Source organism: Nerophis lumbriciformis, linkage group LG30 (genome assembly GCF_033978685.3).
Source record: "Nerophis lumbriciformis linkage group LG30, RoL_Nlum_v2.1, whole genome shotgun sequence".
NCBI classification, from domain to species: Eukaryota; Metazoa; Chordata; class Actinopteri; order Syngnathiformes; family Syngnathidae; genus Nerophis; species Nerophis lumbriciformis.
Genome location: NC_084577.2, coordinates 15,080,678 through 15,108,506, shown reverse-complemented (window position 1 = coordinate 15,108,506; position 27,829 = coordinate 15,080,678). Strand labels below are relative to the sequence as shown.

Sequence of the window (27,829 nt, the reverse complement as noted above, 5' to 3'; positions counted from 1 at the left end):
CACAGGCATAGTAACAGGCATTACCTGATGGCACAGGTAAGAGCGACTTTTCAAAATAAAGGTAGCCAACTCATATCATGTCTAACAAAACATATAACGAATCAGGTTTCATCATCCCAGACATTTAATGGTGTAAAAATAGTGTGTTTAGTACACCTGGTATGTATTTTCTAGTCGTTTTTCAATAGTGGTAGTTTTATTTGAATTTATTTTGAAATTCCCCATGCTCTGCCCAACTTTGCAAATACTTAAAGACCCAACCCGATCATTCATTCTGTGTGCACTCACACCTATGTTGTTAAACCTGGACCTAGGGTGTGTTTGAGGAGACTTCTCCAAAGGAGAAGGGTGGGGAAACATGGATTACACTTTCACTAAAGGTTTGCTAATTGCTTTTATACTTGCCTTTTTAGTTTGAGAGGTGGAAAAACATGTAAATCTACTCAACAACTATTTCAGGAGTGATATTGATGAGTATTTAGTAGATGCATGTGTATAATGATTTGACATAACACACAGGTTACACAGTCCAGTGGGTGTTTCTGTGGTCTGTTGTGAGGAGTGGCACATCATATATTGGTTCCCTATTAATTTATTAGGTAGGGGTGCACAAAAAATCGCTCCACATTTGAAACACGATTCTTATTCATACTAGTTCTAAATTGATTCATAATTTTTCAAAAATTGATTCATTTTTATTTTTTTCATAGTAAGAATACATTTTTAAAAATACGTTTTTAGCCCAACTTATGTGCAACCATAAAGAGTTTTTATAACCAGTTACTTGTTTCATTACAATTATTATACCAAATAATACATTGTGAGAGTCGGTTTGAATCGAGAATCGTGTTGAATCAAGAATCGATTCTGAATCGAATTGTCACTCGGATCGATTTGTTAGGTGGCCAAAGATTCACACCCCTCGTATTCAACTTTCAATAACTGTCATTGTTAAAAAGTATTGTACGGAAATGAGGTAGTGCAGCCATATGATGTCCTTTGTTGTATAGAAGTATTTCCTCATGTTGGGAATTGAATAATTTGAATCCAGAGTCTATCCAGAGTGTTGCTGATCTGATATGAACTGTTGTTTGTAGCTCTTGATGGAGCTCCAAGTGCAAGTGATCCAGCAGCGGTCATTCCCGGTCGTTTGGAATCCCTCTCTGAGGAACCAGAACCTGTAGAACTGGTGAAGTGTGAAGAAGGAAAGGGTCCTGCAGAAACTACAGATGGCCATGTGAGCAAGAGCTATTTGCCAAAAAAAAAGCATCAATGTAGTTGTAAAATAGCATCTGTGTAACACTGCAACGTTTGTTTTTGATTTTTGTTTATGCTTATTTGTCCTTAGGCGCCGTACTCGCTTGACAGTTCTTCATCTTCTGACAGTGAAGATGAATGCAAGAAGACAAAGAAGAAAAAGCTGAAGAAAAGGAAGAAGAAGAAAAAGAAAGTAGGTGTCTTTTGAACATAACTACCTCCTGTTTATCTATGTATCTGCAGGGTTATGCAAACAATGCAACTGATTGCAGATGCAGATCAATTTCCTATACATCTCACTCATGTTAGGACTAACTGTGTTACAAAATAATGGCCTAACTAACGCCTTTGTTATGTATTCACTATTCCAGTTGTGTCAATGAGATGTGGCCCATTGTTAATGAAGCGACCCGACAGAGTCTGACGCTGTTTTTTTAACTTTATTCTGACTTTAACACGTCCACATTGCTCAATTCCACCGCCGTGTATCTCATACTTGCACAGATTCTCTCCTCTCCCCAAACCCACGCAACACTTCCTCATTCTCCACCAATCACACTAATGCCAGGCGCATTCACGCGGTTGAAACCCTATACTTCAGGGGTTCATAAACTTTTTGACTCGGGTGCCACATTGGATTAATAGAATTTGGTCGGACTATCTATTTGTGAGTGTATATATTACAAACATTTTTTTAAAAATCGATCCCCCGCGACTGCGTGGGTTCCCTCAGGGTACTCCGACTTCCTCCCACCTCCAAAGACATGCACCTGGGGATAGGTTGATTGGCATCACTAATTTGGCCTTAGTGTGTGAGTGTGAATGTTGTCTATCTATCTGTGTTGGCCCTGCAATAAGGTGGCGACTTGTCCAGGGCGTACCCTGCCTTCTGCCCGAGTGCAGCTGGGATAGGCTCCAGCACCCCCTGCAACCCCGAGAGGGACAAGCGCGGTCTGCACCACCGAGTAACTAGGGCAGGGGTCCCCAAACTACGGCCAGCGTCCTCAATCTGGCCCGTAAGGTGTCTCAAGTTTAAAAAATTAAAAATAACATTTTTTCTTATTTTTTCAGTATTTTCCAGTCAGGCAAATCATACTGTTGATGTAGATGCCCATATCTACTGTACACATTTACTTAACAGAAGTGTGAGATATTTAGCTTGTTGACTAATTTGTATGGTAAATATTACCAAATGTTTGGGAATATTTAGTGTTAAGCGCAGCTGGACTAGAGCAGGCGGGGATATAAATAAGTGTATATATATGTAAGTGTATGCATATGTGTATGTGTATGTGTATATATATATATGTATGTGTATGCATATGTGTATGTGTATATATATATGTATATGTATGTATGTATATATATATTAATATATATATGTGTGTATGCGTATGTGTATGTGTATGTGTATATATATATGTATATGTATGTATGTATATATATTATGTGTATATATGTATGTGTATGTATGTGTAGGTGTATACTGTATATATGTGTATGTATGTGTGTGTATATATATTTGTATGTATATGTATATATGTATAAGTATGTATATATGTATATATATGTATATATATATATGTATGTGTATATATATATATATATAAGTGTATGTATATGTATATATATATATATATGTGTATGTATGTATATATATATTTTTGTCAATAACAAAATATATATATATATATATATATATATATATATATATATATATATATATATATATATAAAATAGAAATAATAAAAGAAGACAGAGGGGCATATAATATATATATATATATATATACCTACTCAGCATATATGTTGTCCCCACAATTTGCCCCTCTGTCTTCTTTTATTATTTCTATTTTCTATCCCCTCCTGCTCTGGTCCGGCTGCGCCTAACACTAAATATTACCAAACCTTTAATGAAGTAAAATACAAATTAGTCAACAAGCTAAGTATCTCACACTTCTCTTTTGTTAAGTAAATTTGTACAGTATATATTGGCATCTACATCAACAGGATGATTTGCCTGAGCAACTGGAAAGGACTGAAAAAAAAAATAAAACATTTAAATATTTTTTTAGACGATTGAGGATGCTGGCCGTAGTTTGGGGACCCCTGCCCTAGTTACTCGGTGGTGCAGATTGCGCTTTGTGTCAGCGGCATGCGTACCTTCCGACCTGACTACTCAGTTTTAAGGGCTAATCTCGTGACGTTGAGGGTGGGACTCTAAGTCAGGTGCGAGTGAGACTCACCCAGACATTCACAGCCTACTGTGTAAAGGCAGCCCTGCTACAATCAGTTCAAGCGTGAACTGAGTAACCAATTTAGTATTGCCAGAGGAGCTAAACCCTCTATTTTATAACTGGGCTCCCTCTTTGGTTAGTTGCACTTCTTAAAGACCTGGATTATATTTATTCATCTTATTTAGTGATCGGTAGGACCTGTTTAAAAGGTTATAGAACCTGAGTAACCTAAAAGGAGTTTTCTGGGACAATACTGCATATACTTTTTTATCACAAAGAAATCGAGGCGACACTCTTACATGGACATTTGAATGCCGAACGTCAACGCAAAAACACAAACAAGTCGTTACATTATGGACTGAAATCTAACAGCTTATTCCATCTGGGTCCAGTTCAGAGAGGTGACTGTTGCTGTCAAGTTTAAAATGGTGTTTTCAGGATGGAAGTACAGGCACCATAATTCATTCATTCCATTTGAAACTAGAAAATTCACTCCACGCTTTTGTAGTTTGGCCTTGCATGTATGAGGAAGTATATTGTACATTGACACAGTTGGGTGCACACAGCTAAACTGGACAAACCTGAGATGAATGTGTATGGGAAAAAAATAAAGCCATTGCTGTTTGTGATGGGTACAATAGGCTGTCCACATAGCTGCGATGGGCGTTATGTGTGCCCGCCTTTGTGTGTTGCCAAGTGTTTAAAGAGCCCCTCCCTTCTTACGCTACTACGAAATGTCAAAGACTTCATTTACAATGAATAACACAGGCACAGACAAATTAACTTGTTCATTTGTGCATGTAAAGTTGAATAAGACAACTCTCTCCTTTTTCACAGGATTCCAGCTCCTCTTCCTCATCATCTTCTTCCTCTTCCAGTAGCTCCTCAGACTCCGATAGTGATAGCGAGGTACGGCACATCCTGCTTCGGCACGTCTCCCACTAGAAGAATTTGTCGTCACATATTGTTCACATTTAGAACGCCCATCGCTCCGCCTGCAGCCAAGCCAAGTACAACATGATGTTTGAAGAAAACACTTCAAAACGTGCATATGCACAGCTTTGAGCTTGCACTATAAGGCCAAACCATCTATGGAATGAGCGAGAGTAAATTGCGCATCTGATGATTAAACAGCAGTGTAGGGGTAGTAGCAAACATTGATTGACGTTTATTGTAAGAGTAACAAAGAGACACTTGTTTTTTTTTTTTTAAAGTGAGGGTGCCTCTCTTCAGGTAGTTTGCTCCAAATAAACAAGAAATGCAGGAAAGTTGGGTTTCACCTCAGGAAGGTGAAAACAAAAGCTCAAAGGCTATATCCTGACATTCCAGTAAAGTACTGTACTATTGTGCTAAGACTGCTTAAACTCTAAAGTAGACATGATTGTAAAACTAGGCGGAGGCGCTAATGTCATGCAACTGCTTGCCAGAAGTATCTGATAGGAGGTAGCGGCACACACCCATTTGGAATGTCTGGAAAAGACAAGTCATGGCAATAAACTCAAACAGGTTCTCTATTATCCTTCGTGTTTTTTTCAGTGGCAACACTGATGTTTTTTCTTGGTGTGCAATATGGATGTCGGTGTTTTTTGTTTTATTTGATCTTTTATCGACACATATATAAGTGCACAAAATGTAGTATGTATTATTATTTTTTGTTTTTCGCTACTTTTTATTCTGTTACTGTATGTAAAAGCCTGCACTGCAACAACTTAATTTCCCCATTGTGGGATGAATAAAAGTTGATCCTGTCCTAGGTATTGCATGCATAAATGTACCGTAGTATAGTATTTCACAATTATTTAAACTTGTAAGTAATAGTAGGCAATACCCACCTGATATTATCATGGAATGCAAAGCAAGAGCAATACCGTAACTGACCTGTAAAACCAGTTCTAACCCTTTATAGCATGCTTTTTAAATACTTTTGTACTTGTCTAGCTAAAAACATATTTTACTGTATCTGTATCATGCGTTTACGATTCACAATACATTCTTTTCATTATCATTACCATGGTTCTAGTGCCTCATAAAGTTCAAAGTCTTAAAAAAAAGGTAGATTTAAAACCCCCTACAGTGGCCTGCCTGATGAACAAATATTATTTTCTTGTAGCATGACAAGAAGAAGAAAAAGGACAAAAAGAAAGAGGTGAAGGAGTACGTGTGGGACAATATGATCATAACACCAACTGGTGAGTGAAGTAAAGTGGACTTTTAAGAAGAGCAGTGGTGGTTATAGTTTCAATGGTGCCCTGGACTCCAAACCTGTAACCCATAGCTAAAACCATCACTGCCTGTACTGTAAGTCTCCTGGATTGTGCTTTGTTGTAATAAATGTTTGGTATAGTTTTTAATTGTGAGTAGCAGCTATTTTGCATAAAGTCATACAATCAGTAGACTTACTAGTACACGATCATGACTACTAATTAAATCTTAAATTATTATTATTTTTTTTCCTTATTTAGACGAACAAATTGGACTTGCAGAGGACTTGAAGATGAAGCAGGTGAGAGAGATTAAAAGCCTTTTGTGATCATGGTGCAATTCTATGTTCCACGTCTCCGAATCCACTGCATCTACTTTTCTGGCCTCTCCCAGGATTATAGCTCATCTGATTATAACAATGACAAGAAAGACAAGAAGAAAAAGAAAAAGAAGAAGAAGAAAAAGAAGGTAAGTCCAACTATTTAGTTACCGTAATTTACGGACTATAAACTCCTACTTTTTTCCCAAGTTTTGAACCCTGTGGCTTTTACAAAAGTGCAGCTAATGTATGTTTTTTTTTTCTTTGCGTATGGCTAAATTATGGAATGGATTAAGCAAAGAAATCAAACAACATAGTAAAATGATCCACTGTAAGAGACTGTTCAAACTCAAAGTGTTTACTATATACAAGGAAGAAGAATCCTGATAAATATCTTTAACCTTATTACAAATGGTGAAAATCTTATTCATCTCATGAAGAATGGATGAAGACATCAGTAACTTTTGTGTTTTGTTTGATCAGCCGTTTTACTGCCGTGTTACAGGCACCGTTTGCAAACAATTAGGGTACGTAAATAAACATTTACAAAATCTTTCTATGTGAATATCTCATTTCCCAACGTATAGGTATATATCTGCGGCATATAGCCCCCTGTGGCTAATATATGAAAACACATTTTTTTCTTCTAAAATTTAGTGGGTGCGGCTTATAGTCCGGAAAATACGATAGTTGCAAATGCAAACAATTAAATGATGAAGTCCAGAGACCATAAGACATGTTAACATTAATGTGATATTTTCCTTCGCAGGACTCCTCTTCCTCCTCATCTGACAGTTCTTCCTCTGATAGTGAAGATAAAAAGAAGAAGAAGAAGAAGAAGAAAAAGAAGAAAAAGAAGAAGGTATGTAATACTACAGCATTTTCATTTTCTGGGTGTACCTACCTAATTTGTCTATCTATTTAGGCAGTTAAGGTCATCTTGGGTTAGTAGTTCCTCTTGTTTTTTTTTGCAGGACTCCAGTTCTTCCTCCTCCTCTTCTTCTTCTGATAGCTCCTCTTCGTCATCCGACAGCGATGACAAGAAAAAGAAAAAGAAGAAAAAGGGTAAAAAGAAAAAGAAAGCTAAGAAAAAGGTACATTAGTGAGTGTGATGACTATATCTTTATTTTGTTTTTATCTTTACAGAATGCATTACATTCACACTTTTTTCAGCCTTTTATTGCTTTAATAAATAGATAATTTATTTTGGTTTTCTCTTAACAAGGATTTGCAAAAAAAGAAGCAACTTTCATGCCAAAGTGAAATCAGATTTCTTCAAAATAGTGTCAATTAACTAAAAATATATGAGGTAAAGGCAAGTATTCATCCCCTTCATGTTAGGGGTCATTGTCTTAAAGGGGAACTGCACTTTTTTTGGAATTTTGCCAATCGTCCACAATCATTATGAAAGACAAGACGACGGATGGATTTTTTTTTTATTGGAGCCGTTCAATTCTTCCTATCGAGCCCCTAAAAAAAATTCCAAATACCTCCATTAAGGTTTTATATACATGATGTAAGTATATATGTAATGTAGTAACAGGCACATTGACAATAACATTTAATATTTACGTATTTTGATAATTTTAAGCATATGTGGCGCATTTCAAAAACACATCACGTTTGCTTTTTTTCCCTTCATCACTCATTTCTGCTCACTACAGACATTATGAGAGCCAACAAACCAATGAAACATCACTTACTGTACAAGCTCTGCTATCATTAGGATGCCAACTCATAAAATGTTAATATATTCCCATTTAGATATGTGTTAGCCCTGCGATGAGGTGGCGACTTGTCCAGGGTGTACCCCGCCTTCCGCCCAATTGCAGCTGAGATAGGCTCCAGCACCCCCCGCGACCCCAAAAGGGATAAGCGGTAGAAAATGGATGGATGGATATAAAATATATTTTATAATGCAGCACTGAATTGGGGTGGGGGAACAAGCGCATTTTGTGTGGTTCTTGCCAGTTCCAGGTCTTAAATGGCTGTCAAAGTGTCCCAACTTGTCGGATTATATCCTCAGCCATCTACTTTTCAGGTGAGAGGCATAATTTATGGTCTACAACAAACTTACAGGAAACAGGGAAGCGAGGAAACAGGTTACCACTCGATGATGTAAACATAGGCACACACGGAAGTGATCAGGTCGCCGCTATAAATAGTTTGTCTGTTTTAGCGTTTATAATAACAATATCACCAATACTTGGTTAATATTCAAGTCAGGAAATGTAAATTGAGTATTGCTGGCAGTCTTTAAATCAGGGGTCCTCAAACTTTTTGACTCCGGGGCTGCATTGGGGTAAAACAATTTGGCTGGGGGCCGCGCTATATATATATATATATATATATATATATATATATATATTATATGTAAATGTGTGTGTGTGTGTGTATACATGTATATGTAAATGTGTATATATGTATATATCTATGTATATGTATATGTCCATGTATATATATATATGTATATGTGTATATGTATTCATACATATATATTCCTCGCGCACTAATTGACTTAAAGAGCGCACTTGCTGCATGTCACGTTATCAATGGTAAAATGCATTTTTAGACAATATGATTTGCCTGAGTGGCTAGGAGACGGTAGAAAAAGGACTAGTAAGGACACATTAAAAAATAATAATAATTAAAAAAAATAAAAAACATTTTTTTATTTTTTTTATTTTTTTATTTTTTTTTAACTTGGGACTTCCCGCGGGCCGGATTTTGGACGCTGGGCGGCCGTATCCGGCCCGCGGGCCGTAGTTTGGGGACCCCTGCTTTAAATGGTTATTTATTGGATTTTATGGGTGGAATAGTGGTGCTCCCATTTATTCAAGTTTATTTAATATTTAGAATGCATGTCTTCATGTCTTTTATAATGATTGCAAAAGATTCCCCAAAAATGCAGTTCCCCTTTAGGACATATTTCTGTTGCAACTTGAAACAGATTATCCTCCAGGATTTGCACATATTTGTGGGCGCTCATGTTCCCGCCTACCTTTAAAAGTCGTCCATGGCCTAATGCTGAAAAGCATCCCCACAACATGATGTTGCCACCACCATGCTTCACGGTGAAGAAGTTATGTTTGTGGTGATGTGCAGTGTTTGGTGTTCACTAAACATAGTCTCCCTTCTTACATTAAATGAGCTTTTTTTTCCCGAATCTTGTCAGAAAAGCCTAATTAAAACGGCTATAAGTCAATGTTACAGTTGGTAGATCCTGACAGGGCGTTCACGTTCGATCGCTTTGACCCGCCATCTTCCCAGTTCAAACCTTCAGCATAGACACACGCACAGAGAAAAAACAACAACGCCACGACACAAGGGCGGTGTTTGGAGTGATTTACTGCCTCACTCACCTTTTTAAAGCCTGCACGGCAGCCATCACCTCTGTTTTAATGCTTTTGTACGTAAACATTTCTCTTGTGGGTGTACGGACACAAAATATGAAAGCCAATCAAGGCCAACATTTCATTCGGTCCATGCTAAAGTGCTTTACAAAGTTTAACTTCTAATTGTGATTAACATAGACGTTTGTGTTTTAAATCTGTCTTCTTAAAAACTGCTCCCCTCACCTCCCAGGGGGTGATCAAGGGTGATGGGTCAAATGCAGAAAATAATTTCGCCACACCTAGTGTGTGTGTGACAATCATTGGTACTTTAACTTTAACTTTAAACCAATAATGGTAACAATTAGGGATGTCTGATAATATCGGACTGCCGATATTATCGGCCGATAAATGCTTTAAAATGTAATATCGGAAATTATCGGTATCGGTTTCAAAAAGTAAAATTTATGACTTTTTAAAAATGCCGCTGTACGGAGTGGTACACGGACGTAGGGAGAAGTACAGAGTGCCAATAAACCTTAAAGGCACTGCATTTGCGTGCCGGCCCAATCACATAATACCTACGGCTTTTCACTCACACAAGTGAATGCAATTTATACTTGGTCAACAGCCATACAGGTCACACTAAGGGTGGCCGTATAAACAACTTTAACACTGTTACAAATATACGCCACACTGTGAACCCACACCAAACAAGAATGACAAACACATTTCGGGAGAACATCCGCACCGTAACACAACATAAACACAACAGAACAAATACCCAGAACCCCTTGCAGCACTAACTCTTCCGGGACGCTACAATATACACCCCCTGCTACCCCTTACCCCGAAACCCCGCCCCCCCAACCCCGCCCACCAATAATGGACTTTGTGACTTCAATAATAAATATGGCAGTGCCATGTTGGCATTTTTTTCCATAACTTGAGTTGATTTATTTTGGAAAACCTTGTTACATTGTTTAATGCATCCAGCAGGGCATCACAACAAAATTAGGCATAATAATGTGTTAATTCCACGACTGTATATATCGGTATCGGTTGATATCGGTATCGGTAATTAAGAGTTGGACAATATGGGAATATCGTATATCGGCAAAAAAGCCATTATCGGACATCTCTAGTAACAATAACTAACCATGTTATATTTCTTGGTTTAAAACATGTAACTTGGAGCAAGTTGCAAACAGACTTTAAGTTGACCATAATCCTTTAAAGTCAGTAAAAGGCTGAAACTTCCACAGGGCCCTGTACTTCAATACACAAGCTGTATGAACACAGTCACAGATTCCCCACTACATATGCTCATGTCAGTTCCATGCAATATATGCTGAGAAAGTCAGGTTGAATCTCTTCCTCCCCTAACCATATCCTTGCGAGGGAGCCCTCTCAATCAGGTGTGCCCAAAGTGGACGCCAGGGGCCAAATTTGGCCAGTCGAGTTGTTTGGTTTGGCCCGCCAAAGGGTGCCTTCCCAAATATAATACATGTTCTTACTAACCTCTTTCAAACTAATTAGGGGTCTTGATCCAATATTGATTTTGGCTATCAGTCCAATAGCAGCAACACAAACTTGTTGAGGATTGTATCGGCTTGCATCTAAACTTTCCCATACCAGCATTGTGGCATTTGAAAATTGTTTTTTTTATTTAGCCTTTATTTAACCAGGTAAAAATCCCATTGAGATCAAGGATCTCTTTTCCAAGGGAGACCTGGCCAAGAGGGCAGCAGCAAGGTTACATTAAAAAACAGTAAACCACACATAAAACATCACATTTACAACATTAAAACTTGCTCACATGACACATGTGCATACAGACAAGGTAGACTGCAATCCTTTCACAGAAGCTTTAAACTCATTTAATGTAACAAGGGTTTGAAGTTTAATATTCGATTGTAGGTTATTCCAAGCCTTTGGTGCTGAAAACCTAAATGCTTTCTTGCCCAGTTCAGTTCTTACTTTGGGGACGACAAATTGCAGAACATTCATTGAACGAAGATTGTGACTTCCTTGTTTCTTTGTTAAAAGACAAGACAGATAAGATGTAGTGATACCCAGAATGGTTTAGTAGATTAAAACATACCAATGATTGAGGCGTTGAGCACATGAAGATGTCCAGTTAACCATTGAGTATAATACGCAATGGTGTATTATACTCATTGCCTTTACCTGCGCAAAGCTTGACAGCCAGTTAACATCTAAATATCCTCCAATAAGCATATACGGTTAGTCTTTTCTTCTATTTTAGTGATGTCATTTTCTTAAGGTGAACATGGTAGGCTGTAGGCTACTAGGAGCTAGTAGCTACACAACAGCTAAGCACACAATATCACACAAGCTACTCATACGTAAATAAGTGTCCTTAATTAAACAATATTTCAATCTAAAACAACACAGTTGTTAATGGTAAAATGGGTTATGGGTTATACTTGTATAGCGCTTTTCTACCTTCAAGGTACTCAAAGCGCTTTGACACTATTTCCACATTCACCCATTCACACACTGATGGCGGGAGCTGCCATGCAAGGCCCTAACCACGACCCATCAGGAGCAAGGGTGAAGTGTCTTGCTCAAGGACACAACGGACGTGACGAGGTTGGTAGAAGGTGGGGATCGAACCAGGAACCCTCAGGTTCCTGGCACGGCCACTCTCCAAACCCCGCCACGCCGTACAATGTCAATGATATGTATAAAAATACATATCAAATAATTATAGTTATACATTATTTACACATACAAAGGCAGAAGCGTAAAGTATTAGAAAGTATTAAATAACAATCGTGTCCGCGTGATTAAACTTACTGAGTCATAAGCTTAACTTAATGAATTATTGTAGGTTAAGGTGTCATCAAAAAGCAATCCACTTCAACTTAAAGACCCCATAAGTCCATTCCAAACAGTTAATAATAAATAGGTTAATGTCTTTCATACCTACCATGGTTTTCTGTTTGACTAATTTCCCATATTCAAACTTTTTCTAACATTCCACTCAACAATATAATTAAAGTATGTATGATTCCTGTTTATATTGTAACAGATCAATATCAATATTTAAATATTTTCTGTTACACCCCCCTCCTAGGTAGGAAAAACTATTTTTGTGCCCCGCCCGCATCCCCTCACCCATATTTGAAGTTGAATTGCTGAAATGAATGGACTTTTTTTTTAGTTTAGCCTTATAATTATTATTTGCAATAATTAAGAACTGTTTTATTTATATTTAGGCTATTTGTGTTTCACACTTAAAATTGCTGTATTTGACCAAAGGTTTAGCCAGCCCTTCTCAAGAGAACTCTTTGTACGTGTACCTAAAGAAATGACCAGCAAGTATTAACATGGAGATGGGAAGTTGTATGATAATGTTAACAATTTACTTTTGTCACAGGATTCTAGCTCTTCATCATCATCGTCATCCTCCTCCTCCTCGTCATCGTCGTCATCATCATCTGATAGCGATAAAGATAAAAAAAAGAAAAAGGATAAGAAAAAGAAGAAGAAGGAGGATGACAAAAAGGTGAATTATTGTCTTTTGTATATGTTTTCAGTATAAAGCAAACCGGAGATCAATATATATATTGAGGTTGCAGTCTTAAAAAATAACTAGAAATATTTTGATTCTTATTGACAGATTAATGAGCAAGAACTCAGCGGCACTGCTTCGCTTTCCACAGTTGGTGAGTGTGTGCGCTTTTCCTTCTCTCTAAAATAAGTGGAATTAAACCTATTAATGATGTTGTGGTCGACTGCAGGTGATGACACTACAGTTTCAAGTCTTGGAGAGACAAAGAAAGATATGACAATTAAGGTGACGCTCACATTCAAAATGGTGTATGTCACACGCGTCAGCAGCAGATAAACCTGACTTTTTGTTTATATTTTTAGTATAAATGGACAGAAGATGGATCTTTGGTCACTTTGCCGGCTGGTAGTCATTAACTCTCAGTTTCAATCAAGAAATGACGCTTTGTAAAGCTTCACGACTATAATGTTAACTCTTGCCCAGCAGAGGGATCAGTGACGGTGCCTTGTGGTATAGAGGAGGGCCATCTGAGCGACGATGAGAGAGAGGAAAGGGATGAGAAAGACACGAAGAAGAAAAAGAAGCTGAAGAAGAAGAAAAAGGTGATCACAGTGTGTGCATGTCGAGGAAAGGAAATTTATTGGTACTTCGGGTTTTGTTAGTAATCTGTTCCAATAGGTCTGATGAAATCCAAAGCAATTTTTACCATAAGAAATATTGTAAATCCAATTAATCCATTGAATCCATTTTATATATATATATATATATATATTTATATATATATATATATATATATATATACATTTTCTACTGCTTGTTGCTGTGTGTGTATACATATGTATATATGTGTGTGTATATATTTATGTATAATAATAATAATACCTGGGATTTATATAGCGCTTTTCTAAGTACCCAAAGTCGCTTTACATGTAGAACCCATCATTCATTCACACCTGGTGGTGGTAAGCTACTTTCATAGCCACAGCTGCCCTGGGGTAGACTGACAGAAGCGTGGCTGCAATTTGCGCCAACGGCCCCTCCGACCACCACCTTATCATTCATCATTCAATTCACCGGTGTGAGTGGCACCGGTGAATGTATATGTATGTATATGTATATATTTGCATACAGTATATGTATCAAACAAACATAATAGAATAGAATGGACTTTATTGTCATTATATTTGCATATAACGAGATTAAGGACTCCAATTTAATGTGTGGTAGTGGGAACAAATATGGGGTAAAAATAAATAAATAATAAAATAAAATAAATTACACAACAGGCAATAAAGAAAAAAAACTAACAATTGAAATAAACAAACTACTATCCAATAAAAATAATAAGCAATCCTGTACAATATACAAAACACTATAGAAATACAAAATACTGTACAATATGCAGAACAAGACAAGAGTACCGGAGTAATAAATAACAATCAGTGTCGGACGTATTGCACTTGAAGGGTAATATTGCACAGTTGGGTATTAGGGTAGGATATTGTATAGGGGTGAATTATATGGGACGGCGTGGCGAAGTTGGTAGAGTGGCCGGAGAGTTGCTGGTTACTGGGGTTCAATCTCCACCTTCTACCATCCTAGTCACGTCCGTTGTGTCCTTGGGCAAGACACTTCACCCTTGCTCCTGATGGGTGCTGGTTAGCGCCTTGCATGGCAGCTCCCGCCATCAGTGTGTGAATGTGTGTGTGAATGGGTGAATGTGGAATTACTGTCAAAGCGCTTTGAGTACCTTGAAGGTAGAAAAGCGCTATACAAGTATAACCCATTTATCATTTATTAACTATTATACTAATTATTATAACAAGAGAATAATGGATTAACAATAGTATTATTATCAAAACAACACAACATCAACGACAAGTTGAACTGTCGACATGCATGCGCACACTAAATGTTTAATAACCATGTTGCTACAATAGAAAAAAACAAACATTTTCATCAAAAGCTAAACTGTACAAAAAGTGGGACGTAGAAAAAACGACCACTGTAATCAGGTGATATCAGCTTTGTTGCATTAACTATTATTTTCTCTTAATAGGATTCTAGTTCAGCTTCGGACAGTGACGATGACAAAAAAGACAAAAAGAAAAAGAAGAAGAAGAAGAAGAAGAAGAAAAAGAAGGTAAAAATATTGAGAGGAAAATGAAAAAAAATATAATTTTTTTAAATCAGATCAATCACACTTTTGAAATTGGAATAATCAAGATTAAACACAGTTGCTACAAAAGTGTTGCTTAACTTGTTTGTTGGACTTTTGTTTACGACATTGCCGCAAGTATGCCGGCGTTGTTTGTCGTCCAATGCTAGGTGTCCATGAACCACAGTAGTAGCGTTCTTGCTGGTGGCTACCTCAAAAACGTGTTTTGCTTTTAAACTTGTGCTTCAATAAGAAAGTTAATCGCTGCAATGTATACAAATGACCTTGTTTTGTGTCGAAAGTACCATCTGAGTCTCCTCACTCATCTTTGCGATGGCGTATGCATTGACCTTATCAGTGATCGTATAACATCCGCAGTTAAGGTAAAGAAGCATGTGCAGTCAAAATTGATTGCGTGATAAATCTGCATATATAGATTATTATTGCGATTATTTTTTGTGATTATTCACATGCCTTAACGTGTTAAATTTGACAATCCTAAAATAAACACATTGTACCGGTATGTGGAAAATGATATTGCACAACTCATATGTGAGTGTGGGTTTTACATTTGACAAAGGACAGTACTCTAATATTAATTACACATGTAATAATAGATATAAAGGGTGACTCCATGCTATAAGTAATATGTTGGTGGTTTACCTGATGTTTAGGATTCCTCCAGCTCTTCCAGTTCCAGTTCCTCTTCTTCATCATCTGATAGCTCTTCCTCTGACAGTGAGGATGAGAAGAAAAAGAAGAAGAAGAAGAAAAAGAAGAAGGTTTTTTTTGTGCTAATATTTGCATTTCAGTATTCACTAGGGTTTGTTTTATATTGGCTTTATACTTTTTCTGTAATAACAGGATTCCAGTTCTTCCTCCTCCTCCTCCTCCTCTTCATCTTCATCTGACAGTGACGATGACAAGAAGAAGAAGAAGAAGAAGTTGAAAAAGAAGAAAAAGAAGAAGAAAAAGAAGAAGGTTTGCCCTTTCCCTCTCTCACATCATTCTGTATTTGTGCCTGTGTTGTTTTATGTTGATCTATCTCACCATCTTCACCAGGACTCTAGTTCGTCCTCCTCCTCTTCCTCATCCGACAGTGATGATGACAAGAAGAAGAAGAAGAAGAAGAAGAAGAAGAAGAAGAAAAAGAAGAAGAAGAAGAAGAAGAAGGTCGACTTAATTTCTCTCTTGTATAACCCAATATTTTTCTGCGTGCTGTTTGTTGTTTATTCTGTCTATGTTCCATTATGGGCCTGCAATCATGGGGCCCATGTTAATATTCCTCATACTTATCATTGTGGGCATGCAAGCAGATCAACTCCGCCATTCTTAGTATTCCTCATACTTATTATGGGCCTGTAGCAATGCAGCCAAATGCCGAAAAGGTCTCAATGGTGGTAGGAAGAGCGATATTGACATGTTGTAATCATAGTGAAATAATTTACGAGCAAATTTGAAAATGGGTCATTTGATTAGGAACCCACAAATCAGCAGTACATCTCAATAATTTTTTGTCACGCCCCTCTTTGGGGACATACTTTCTTTTTCTGGCCCAAACCATGTGAAGAATTGGGCATTTTGTGACCCTAAACACACGTGAAAACCTTACTTAGGTGTTGACTTTAAAAAAAATGGCAATAACACATTAACAGTTCCTTGTTGCATGTACACACTCCCATCGCTCAATCGTCTAAGTATGACAAATTTCCCTTTACTTTAAAGTGTAAGGTAGAGATTAGCTGATTCACGTGGACTATTTTCAATGGATATTAATTAATCATATTAATGCATTAATATAATTATTATAAGTGCATTAACTTGGGGTTAAGCTTCCCTTGTCTTTAAAACATAGTGACGCCTCTGTTTCGAACTTTAATCAAGTGTTTTTGAACACACCACAGTTATACACTAAGAGTTGCAAAAGTGAAACTTCAACATAACTTTGTCCGATGCAGACACAAATATAAAAAAATACATACATACAAATATATATATATACTGTGTATACTTTTTTACCTTAATCACATCATTGTTGAATGAACCATTTTGCATTGTTGCAAGGAGGTTGAGGTAGTCTTAATTCTACGTTTACACTGCAGGCCAAAATAACCCTATTTGGATTTTTTTTAATTGGATTTTTTCCAGCTGCAAGTAAAATGTGATCTTCATCCGAGTCCAGTGTAAACGCGCACAGGCCCCCAATGTGGCCCCAATGTCACTTGCATGTGCAGTTCGATTAAGTGAAAACAAAGAAAGTTGACCGGATTTTTCACATGAACAAGGAAGTCGCTACTACTACTACTACTACTACTACTACTACAAAATTTTAAAAAAGTAGCCACACATCAAAAACTAGTGTTTTTTTACGTGAAAATAAATCAAAGTACAAACCCCGTTTCCATATGAGTTGGGAAATTGTGTTAGATGTAAATATAAATGGAATACAATGATTTGCAAATCATTTTCAACCCATTTTCAGTTGAATATGCTACGAAGACAAGTTATTTGATGTTCAAACTGATAAACATTTTTTTTTGTGCAAATAATCATTAACTTTATAATTTGATGCCAGCAACACGTGTCAAAGAAATTGGGAAAGGTGGCAATAAATACTGATAAAGTTGAGGAATGCTCATCAAACACTTATTTGGAACATCCCAGAGGTGTGCAGGCTAATTGGGAACAGGTGGGTGCCATGATTGGGTATAAAAACAGCTTCCCAAAAAATGCTCAGTCTTTCACAAGAAAGGATGGGGCGAGGTACACCCCTTTGTCCACAACTGCGTGAGCAAATAGTCAAACCGGTTAAGAACAACGTTTCTCAAAGTGCAATTGCAAGAAATTTAGGGATTTCAACATCTACGGTCCATAATATCATCAAAAGGTTCAGAGAATCTGGAGAAATCACTCCACGTAAGCGGCATGGCCGGAAACCAACATTGAATGACCGTGACCTTCGATCCCTCAGACAGCACTGTATTAAAAACCGACATCAATCTCTAAAGGATATCACCACATGGGCTCAGGAACACTTCAGAAAACCACTGTCACTAAATACAGTTTGTCGCTACATCCGTAAGTGCAAGTTAAAGCTCTACTATGTAAAGCGAAAGCCATTTATCAACAACATCCAGAAACGCCGCCGGCTTCTCTGGGCCCGAGATCATCTAAGATGGACTCATGCAAAGTGGAAAAGTGTTCTGTGGTCTGACGAGTCCACATTTCAAATTGTTTTTGGAAATATTCGACATCATGTCATCTGGACCAAAGGGGAAGCGAACCATCCAGACTGTTATCGACGCAAAGTTCAAAAGCCAGCATCTGTGATGGTATAGGAGTGTATTACTGCCCAAGGCATGGGTAACTTACACATCTGTGAAGGCACCATTAATGCTGAAAGGTACATACAGGTTTTGGAACAACATATGCTACCATCTAAGCGCCGTCTTATTCATGGACGCCCCTGCTTATTTCAGCAAGACAATGCCAAGCCACATTCAGCACGTGTTACAACAGCGTGGTTTCGTAAAAAAAAGAGTGCAGGTACTTTCCTGGCCCGCCTGCAGTCCAGACCTGTCTCCCATCGAAATGTGTGGCGCATTATGAAGCGTAAAATACGACAGAGGAGACCCCGGACTGTTGAACGACTTTAGCTCTACATAAAACAAGAATGGGAAAGAATTCCACTTTCAAAGCTTCAACAATTAGTTTCCTCAGTTCCCAAACGTTTATTGAGTGTTGTTAAAAGAAAAGGTGATGTAACACAGTGGCGAACATGCCCTTTTCCAACTACTTTGGCACGTGCTGCAGCCACGAAATTCTAAGTTAATTATTATTTGCAAAAAAAATATATAGTTTATGAGTTTGAACATCAAATATCTTGTCTTTGTAGTGCATTCATTTGAATATGGTTTGAAAAGAATTTGCAAATCATTGTATTCCGTTTATATTTACGTCTAACACAATTTCCCAACTCATATGGAAACGGGGTTTGTAATATAATGTATGAAAGGATTTATATAGTGTAATATATTTGGGAGGGTTCTAATGTTTTTATGGCTGTTAAGTAGTGGAGACACGGACATCAGTGTGGATCTACATTAGCTTAATTTTTCAACTTACTTAAGTAAACAACTATACAGGACAACAATTTTGATCCTTCAACAAGCTCTACTTTTTTGGAATCAAAGTATAATATAATGTGGATCTGCAGACCACGAGTAGGAAACCTCTGATCTACACAGAAATAAATGAAACGGCCTTAGTACTTTCTGCGTTATCTAGCTATGTACCAGAATGCTATTTTTTAAATTTAATTTTACATCCTTCCATCTTAACAGGACTCCAGTTCATCGTCTTCGTCTTCCTCATCCGACAGCGATGATTGCAAGAAGAAGAAGAAAAAGAAGAAGAAGAAGAAGAAGAAGAAGAAGGTAAAAAATTATAGCATCGTTTTTAAATGATGTGTACCACCAGTAGTTGTTCTTGTGGTGTTTTTGTTCAGTTTCAGTCATCATGTTGATGTAATTACTGATGTCTTCTTTAGAAGGACAGCTCTTCTGAGGATAGCTCTTCTTCCTCCTCCTCCTCCTCCTCTTCATCATCCTCCTCTGATAGCGATGATGACAAGGTAACTTATTCACTTATTCAATATTATTATCATATTGCAATGTGCAATGTGCACTTTCGGAACTTTATCTGCAAATATTTGCTTTAGAAAAAGAAGAAAAAGGACAAGAAGAAAGACAAGAAGAAGAAAAAGAAGAAGGTGAGCCATTTTCAATTGAAAAAAAAACAAGAAAATGTTGGTAAATGGACGTGTGGGATGACAGAAGTTAAGTGTGTTTTGAATGTTTACAATAAAATACACATACCGTATTTTCCGGACTATGGAGCGCACCGATATACAAGCCGCACCCACTAAACTGTAGAAGAAAAAACATGTTTTCCATAGGTTTGACCAACTGGACTTAGTTATTTACTCAGAAAGATTTTGTAAATGTTTATTTAAATACCTTAATTGTTTCCAAAAGGTATCTGTAACAGGGCAGTAAAACGGTTGATCAAACAAAAGAGAAGTCATCGTCTTGGATCTATTAGCTGCGGAAGCTAGCTCTCCAATAAGCTAAACCGAGTCAATAACTCCACGATGACATTTTGGGGAATGTACTGAGGGATTTGTGAAATTAAAACAATACAAAATGAATGCCATTGTAAGTCAATAATACTGAAACAGGCATTCGTAGACATGTTAGCATATTAGCTAATGCTAACGAGGCAAGCTTGATTACATTACGATAGCACTCACAATTATGCATGAAAACACTCCTCATGCATCACACGTCGGACGGTTTAGTAAGTATGAATAGTTTTAGTTATATTGTAAAACTTACAAATGTTGCTTGGAGTGATAAATGAAGAAACCATACGAGTCAAAACACTATGGACGACTAGTAGACGGAACAGCACTTGTACTTCCGGTTCAAGGCCCTGAACAGAAGGAAATACTGTTGACGTTCAACCCGCAGCACCTGCAGTGAACAAACTTGTCCAAAAAACAGACAGGTTTGTTGAATACAAAACATTATGGCCGTTAGCGAAGAAAAATCCATAAATTAGCCGCACCGTTATATATCAGCCGCAGGATTTAAAGCGTAGGTAAAAAGTAGCGGCTTATAGCCTGGGAAATACGGTAGTTACGTGTAAAATAAATCTGGCTTTATGAAGATAATTATGGTCTATTGTAGGAGTGTGAATATATTGAATGTGAAGGGCCCCGCCAATGCTGACAACAATGGCACTTATTTCATAGTTCTGGACCTAAAAAAGATGTTGGTTTTTAGGCCTGTTTTTTAACTAGTTTCAGCCTACTTTGTAACGCCCACTTTTACCTCCAAAACCTGGGCGGGCCTGTGTCTGCCTGCTGACGTCATCTACTGAAGACTGGAGGCAATTTCATTTGTTTGGGTAGCATCCTCACCTCCAATCATGTTATTTTTGCGCAGAATTTAAAGAAATTAGCAACACACTCTCGACGGGAGAAAGACTGAATCACAACATGTGTAAAAATATCCTGTACATTACGTGTTGAACAAATTATAGCCACTTTTTGCCGCAGACTTTGCGGTTCCTTCTTGGAGCAGACACACCAGTGGCGACATTACGGAGCTTAATATGGAGGTTCATTTGAGTCTTTATTACAAAAGCTTTTTTTTAACATTTAATTCATGTAACTGAATTTTTTACAGATTTTTTCACATCAAATTATGCTGACAGTTTCATTGGGAAAAAAATTATGTGTTTTAAAATTCATTGTATAAAAATTCAGTGCTGCAAAAAGTCAGTGTCGAAAAATGTGCTGCTTCAAAAAGCAAGACTCACTTCCAGTAAATTAAGACTAAAGCAATCGATCCTGTCTCAGAACCAGCCAATGAGGTGTCAAGTTTGAAGTCACGTGACAAAATTAAAATCCAAATTAAAATACAATTAATAGTCTAGGGGCAACACATCGAGTCTGGTGATGGAAAGGGGGAGTTCCAAGTACAGTTAGTTGTCTACCGATTATTTAAAAACTAATTGAAATTATGCAAAAAGACTTCCAGATTCATTTTCAGGATAAAAAAATACAAAAAGGGAAATTGTTAGTTAAATTTCAGTCGTCTGGACGTTATGTGTCCTTTTAAGTTTGTAATACATTTTTGTGCAGGATTCTTCCTCTTCTGACTCCTCCAGTGATTCTTCTAGTAGTGATGATGGCAAAAAGAAGAAAAAGAAGAAGAAAAAGGAGAAGGAGAAGAAGAAGAAAAAAGACAAGAAGAAGAAAAAGAAGAAGGGCAAAAAGAAGGTGAGTTCATAATCACCTCTTTACAAGCAGGCACAAGACATTGATACAATGTTGATTACACATACATGTCCTTTAAAACTGACTTCGAAACAACATTAAAAAATAGTTGTATTTGTAAATTGAGACAATGTTCAATCAATCAATCAATCAATGTTTATTTATATAGCCCTAAATCACAAGTGTCTCAAAGGGCTGCACAAGCCACAACGACATCCTCGGTACAAAGCCCACATAAGGGCAAGGAAAAACTCACCCCAGTGGGACGTCAATGTGAATGACTATGAGAAACCTTGGAGAGGACCGCATATGTGGGTAACACCCCCCCCCCTCTAGGGGAGACCGAAAGCAATGGATGTCGAGTGGGTCTGACATAATATTGTGAGAGTCCAGTCCATAGTGGATCCAACATAATAGTAAGAGTCCAGTCCATAGTGGGGCCAGCAGGACACCATCCCGAGCGGAGAAGGGTCAGCAGCGCAGAGATGTTCCCAGCCGATGCACAGGCGAGCGTTCCACCCCGGGTCCCGACTCTGGACAGCCAGCACTTCATCCATGGCCACCGGACCTGTGCCCCCCCCCCCCCCCCCCCACAAGGAAGAGGGGAGCAGAGGAGAAAAGAAAAGAAACGGCAGATCAACTGGTCTAACAGGGGGGCTATTTAAAGGCTAGAGTATACAAATGAGTTTTAAGATGGGACTTAAATGCTTCTACTGAGGTAGCATCTCTAATTGTTACCGGGAGGGCATTCCATAGTACTGGAGCCCGAATAGAAAACGCTCTATAGCCAGCAGACTTTTTTTGGGTTCTGGGAACCACTAATAAGCCGGAGTTCTTTGAACGCAGATTTCTTGCCGGGACATATGGTACAATGCAATCGACAAGATAGGACGGAGCTAGACCGTGTAGTATTTTCTACGTAAGTAGTAAAACCTTAAAGTCACATCTTAAGTGCACAGGAAGCCAGTGCAGGTGAGCCAGTATAGGCGTAATATGATCAAACTTTCTTGTTCTTGTCAAAAGTCTAGCAGCCACATTTTGTACCAATTGTAGTCTTTTAATGCTAGACATAGGGAGACCCGAAAATAATACGTTACAGTCGTCGAGACGAGACGTAACGAACGCATGAATAATGATCTCAGCGTCGCTAGTGGATAAAATAGAACAAATTTTAGCGATATTACGGAGATGAAAGAAGGCCGTTTTAGTAACACTCTTAATGTGTGATTCAAACGAGAGAGTTGGGTCGAGATAATACCCAGATTCTTTACTGATTCGCCTTGTGTACCGTATTTTCCGCACCATAAGGCGCCCTGGGTTATAAGCCGCGCCTTCAATGAACGGCATATTTCAAAACTTTGTCCACCTATAAGACGCCCCGTGTTATAAGCCGCATCTAACTGCGCTAAAGGAATGTCAAAAAAACAGTCAGATAGGTCAGTCAAACTTTAATAATATATTAAAAACCAGCGTGATGTGGGCGCGCACGGAGTCGTATATCAACATGGACGGAGCTGCGTGAAAAAAGCCACCCGGCTTCTTCGCGTAAACTTAAACTTACCTTAACCACTCGCTCATCTTTTCTTCATCCATCCCTTTGAGTTAGCTTTTATGATGACGCCGGCTGGAAAGGTCTCTTTTGGCAAGGTCTTCCTTTTGAATATCACCATGGGTGGAAGTTTCTGGCCATTAGCATGGCAAGCTAGAACCACAGTGAAGGATGACTTCTCATTCCCTGTGGTGCGAATATTCACCGTACGTGCTCCCGTTGTATCCACAGTGCGGTTCACAGGAATATCAAAAGTCAGTGGAACCTCGTCCGTCCATGTTGATAATGTTCTCTGGCCGGATCTTTTTTTCAGCTATCTTGTTTTTACAATATGCACGGAAAGTAGCCAGCTTTTCTTGAAAGTCTTTAGGCAGTTGCTGTGAAATAGTAATCCGTGTGCGGATGGAGAGATTGCGTCTTTTCATGAACCGGATCCCTGTCGCTTAGTAGGAGCCATTTTGTGGTCTTTACAGATGTAAACACACAAAGGAAATGAAACGTACGGTAATATCCGCGCCTTTTCTTCTTCTACGCGGGCGGGTGGTTGCTTACAGTAGAAGAAGAAGCGCTTCCTGTTCTATGGGGGCGGGTGCTTACCTTGGCGGTTGCTTGCGTAGAAGAAGAAGCACTTCCTCTTCTACGGGGAAAAAAGATGGCGGCTGTTTACCGTAGTTGCGAGACCGAAACTTTATGAAAATGAATCTTAATATTTATCCATATATAAAGCGCACCGGGTTATAAGGCGCACTGTCAGCTTTTGAGAAAATTTGTGGTTTTTAGGTGCGCCTTATAGTGCGGCAGCATGTAAATACTAAAGAGTGCAGGGCCAAGAACCGAACCCTGAGGAACTCCGCACGTTACCTTAACATAGTCCGAGGTCACATTATTATGGGAGACGCATTGCATCCTGTCAGTAAGATAAGAGTTAAACCACGACAAAGCTAAGTCTGACATACCAATACGTGTTTTGATACGCTCTAATAAAATATTATGATCGACGGTATCGAAAGCAGCACTAAGATCAAGAAGCAGCAACATAGATGACGCATCAGAATCCATCGTTAGCAGTAGATCCTTAGTCATTTTTGCGAGGGCTGTCTCCGTAGAGTGATTTGCCCTGAAACCGGATTGAAAAGGTTCACAGAGATTGTTAGACACTAAGTGTTCATTTAGCTGCTGTGCGACAATTTTTTCGAGGATTTTCGAAATAAAGGGAAGGTGGGACACCGGTCGGTAGTTTACCATGAGGTCAGGATCAAGGTTAGGTCTTTTGAGCAGAGGATGAATAACCGCTTTCTTGAATGCTAGGGGAACAGTGCCAGAGGAAAGTGATAAGTTTATAATATTTAGCACTGATGGACCTAATAATACAAAAAGCTCCTTGATAAGTTTCCCAGGAAGTGGGTCAAGTAAACATGTTGTTTGTTTTATCCCACTTACACGCCGTAATAGTTCCTCTAATGTTATTTCATCAAAAAGAGAGAGACTATTTTGTATTGCAGTATCCGTCGTAGATACAGTTGTATCTGTGTTAATAGAACCCAGTTGTAGCTGGGATGCGTTGTCTTTAATCTCCTTTCTAATGAGTTCAATTTTCTTATTAAAGAAATTCATAAAGTCATCTGCCGAGTGGGTGGAGCTATTGGGAGGAGTCCCTTGTTGGGTTAGCGATGCTACTGTACTAAACAAAAATTTAGGGTCGTTTTTGTTGAGGCGGATGAGATTTGAGTAATATTTAGCTTTAGCTAAGGTAAGCATGCGTTTATACTATATTAAACTATCACTCCATGCTTGATGGAAAACCTCAAGCTTGGTCGTGCGCCATTTGCGTTCCAACTTTCTACATGATAATTTATGTTGGTGTCTAATGTTGGATTAACGTTGTTGGTTGGGAAATGACCAAATTTCAATGGTCAAATCAATGTCACAATGTGACATTGAATAAACGTTGTCAAAAAGCATGTTGTTTCAACGTTGTATTTGTGTGGTAAAATATTGGTTAAAAAATGACAAAAATTCAATGGTCAAATCAACGTCACAACCCGACTTTGATTGATTGATTGATTGAAATTTTTATTAGTAGATTGCACAGTGCAGTACATATTCCGTACAATTGACCACTAAATGGTAACACCCGAATAAGTTTTTCCAACTTGTTTAAGTCGGGGTCCACTTAAATTGATTCATGATACAGATATATACTATCATCATAATACAGTCATCACACAAGATAATCATCAGAGTATATACATTGAATTATTTACATTATTTACAATCCGGGGTGTGGGTTGTGGAAGGGGGGGATTAGGTTTAGTTGATATCAACACTTCAGTCATCAACAATTGCATCATCAGAGAAACAGTGTAGGACTGACTTGGTAGGATATGTACGGCAAGTAGTGGACATAGAGAGAGAGATCAGAAAGCATAAGAATAAGTATCTACATTTGATTATTTACATTTGATTATTTACAATCCGGGGAGGTAGGATGTGGAAGGGAGGATGTTAGTTTAGGGTTGAAGTTGCCTGGAGGTGTTCTTTTAGTGCGGTTTTGAAGTTTTGAAGTTCTTCTTCTTCTTGTCAGCTTCAATTCCAGAAGAAGTCTGCAAGGCGAAATGATTAATAATGAATTACAGACAACTTAACGTTGTCAAAAAGCATGTTGTTTCAACGTTGTATTTGTGTTGTAAAATATTGGTTGTAAAATGACTCAAATTCAATGGTCAAATCAACATCAGAACCCAACATTGATTAAACGTTGTCAAAAAGCTAATGTTTCAACGCTATGTTTGAGTTGCTCAATGTCAGGCCCTAATTCAACAAGTTCTCACGTCTTGTGTCTGCTGGGTTATGTTTTCTTGTTTTTGTGTGTGCTCAGGATTCCAGCTCCAGCTCATCAAGTTCTTCTGACAGTTCCAATGACAGTGACAAGGAAAACAAAAAGGCCAAGAAAGACAAGAAGGATAAAAAGAAGGTAAGCGACTGATATAATTGTAACCAAATCACGTGATACGCTCCGTAATTCATTATTGATCCTTTCGCCTTGCAGACTTCTTCTGGAGTTGAGGCTGACAAGAAGAAGGAGAAGAAGAAGAAGACTGTGAGTTCACCTTTGTTACAAAAACGACTGATCACTACAGTGGAACCTCCATTTACGAACTTAACTGGTTCTTAATAGAAAAGTTTGTTTAGTGAAGCAAATGTGTCCATAAGAAACAATGTAAATATGACTAATTAGTTGCAGGCTTGACAAAAGTCCATATTTTAGCAAAACTTTGTACACTTTGAATACACTACAAAGTGCTACACAATATTGTATAACAAACAAATCTAACAAGGGGGTGATAGATCAACTCTCTATTGAATAACAAAGTCAAAACATCAACATCTAGCTGACACACACTGTCACTAGCCTTGTGGCGCACTCATAGTTGGAAATCCCGAAAACTCCTTAATTTTAACAGCCACGTCACTACAATGATTAGGAATAAAACATTAGGGAGCGGGACCAGGCCACAGTGGACAACGCTGTGGATACTTCCTGAATGTTTCAAACCACACATCCCTTGTCTCATATTGAGCTCGCAAAACCAGAAAGAGCTAAAAAAAACACTTTAAAGGTACACAAAGCAACATTTAGACTGAATGAGCACAAGGAGTCATCACAAAATGGCACTGAGACAAGGTCCGTTCACCAAAGCATATTTTTATTCGGTCTCTGGTTCGTAAATGGGAGAGTTTGAAGAATGTGGGGTTCCACTGTGCTTTTTCTATCCCGTCACTATTTCGTGCTCTTCCTCCTCACAGGAAATCCCTGGTTCCAAGCTAAGCGACAAACCACAAATGCAGGTGTCAGGTCCAGCTGCTGGCGGGTATTCATCTTACAGCAGCAGCAGCTACAAGCCCGGCTCTGGTTCTCCAGTTACCACTTTTTCATCTCTTCCCTCAAAACCGATTGTCAACCTGGACCCACAGCGCCCTTCCTTCCATTCCATATACTCGGGCTCCTCGCTCGGTGGCGTAGACAGGGTTTCTAATCTCAGACCTCTCAGCCCCATGGAGTCTTTGATGGGTAATCCAAGGCGATACAGGGACACAGGGACCCGCCCCACCTCTTACTTTAGCTCTACTGACCAGCTGAGAGACCAGAACCCTTTCCAATGATGACACGTCAGAGTTACTTACTCATCTTTAGGAATCCAAGAAAAGAAAAGTGTGCTCCAGTAACAAAATTCAAAATGATGTCTCGTTATGCTGAGTTAAAGAACGAGTGTTTGGTGGCGTGTCATTGGGAGGTCGAACAAAATCAGATTTCTCATTTCGAAAACAATTCTGTAAATCATGGGAAATAATTCAGTGTTGTTGCATGCAATAAATCAATCTGATTTTA

General features: G+C 38.3%; 1 protein-coding gene across 5 annotated transcripts; it reads left to right on the top strand.

The window, feature by feature from the left end:
* Window positions 1-227: 227 nt before the first annotated feature.
* LOC133572697 (uncharacterized) lies at window positions 228-27,829 on the top strand. 5 transcript variants are annotated; one of them, XM_061925618.1, is made up of 25 exons: window positions 228-380; window positions 1,098-1,237; window positions 1,349-1,450; window positions 4,332-4,403; window positions 5,605-5,683; window positions 5,957-5,997; window positions 6,090-6,164; window positions 6,785-6,867; window positions 6,989-7,109; window positions 12,754-12,882; window positions 12,997-13,042; window positions 13,118-13,173; window positions 13,251-13,293; window positions 13,372-13,490; window positions 14,948-15,031; window positions 15,721-15,828; window positions 15,911-16,027; window positions 16,109-16,216; window positions 19,390-19,482; window positions 19,596-19,679; window positions 19,767-19,817; window positions 21,756-21,893; window positions 26,318-26,413; window positions 26,489-26,539; window positions 27,247-27,829. In XM_061925618.1, exons 1-25 carry the CDS (start codon window positions 359-361, stop codon window positions 27,601-27,603), a joined length of 2,415 nt encoding a protein of 804 aa, XP_061781602.1. In that variant the 5' UTR covers window positions 228-358; the 3' UTR covers window positions 27,604-27,829. The 5 variants fall into 5 exon arrangements, with proteins under 5 accessions (XP_061781602.1, XP_061781599.1, XP_061781600.1 ...); XM_061925615.1 differs by having other exon boundaries at window positions 6,785-6,877; window positions 6,990-7,109; window positions 13,375-13,490; XM_061925616.1 differs by having other exon boundaries at window positions 6,785-6,877; window positions 6,990-7,109; window positions 19,390-19,479; window positions 19,599-19,679.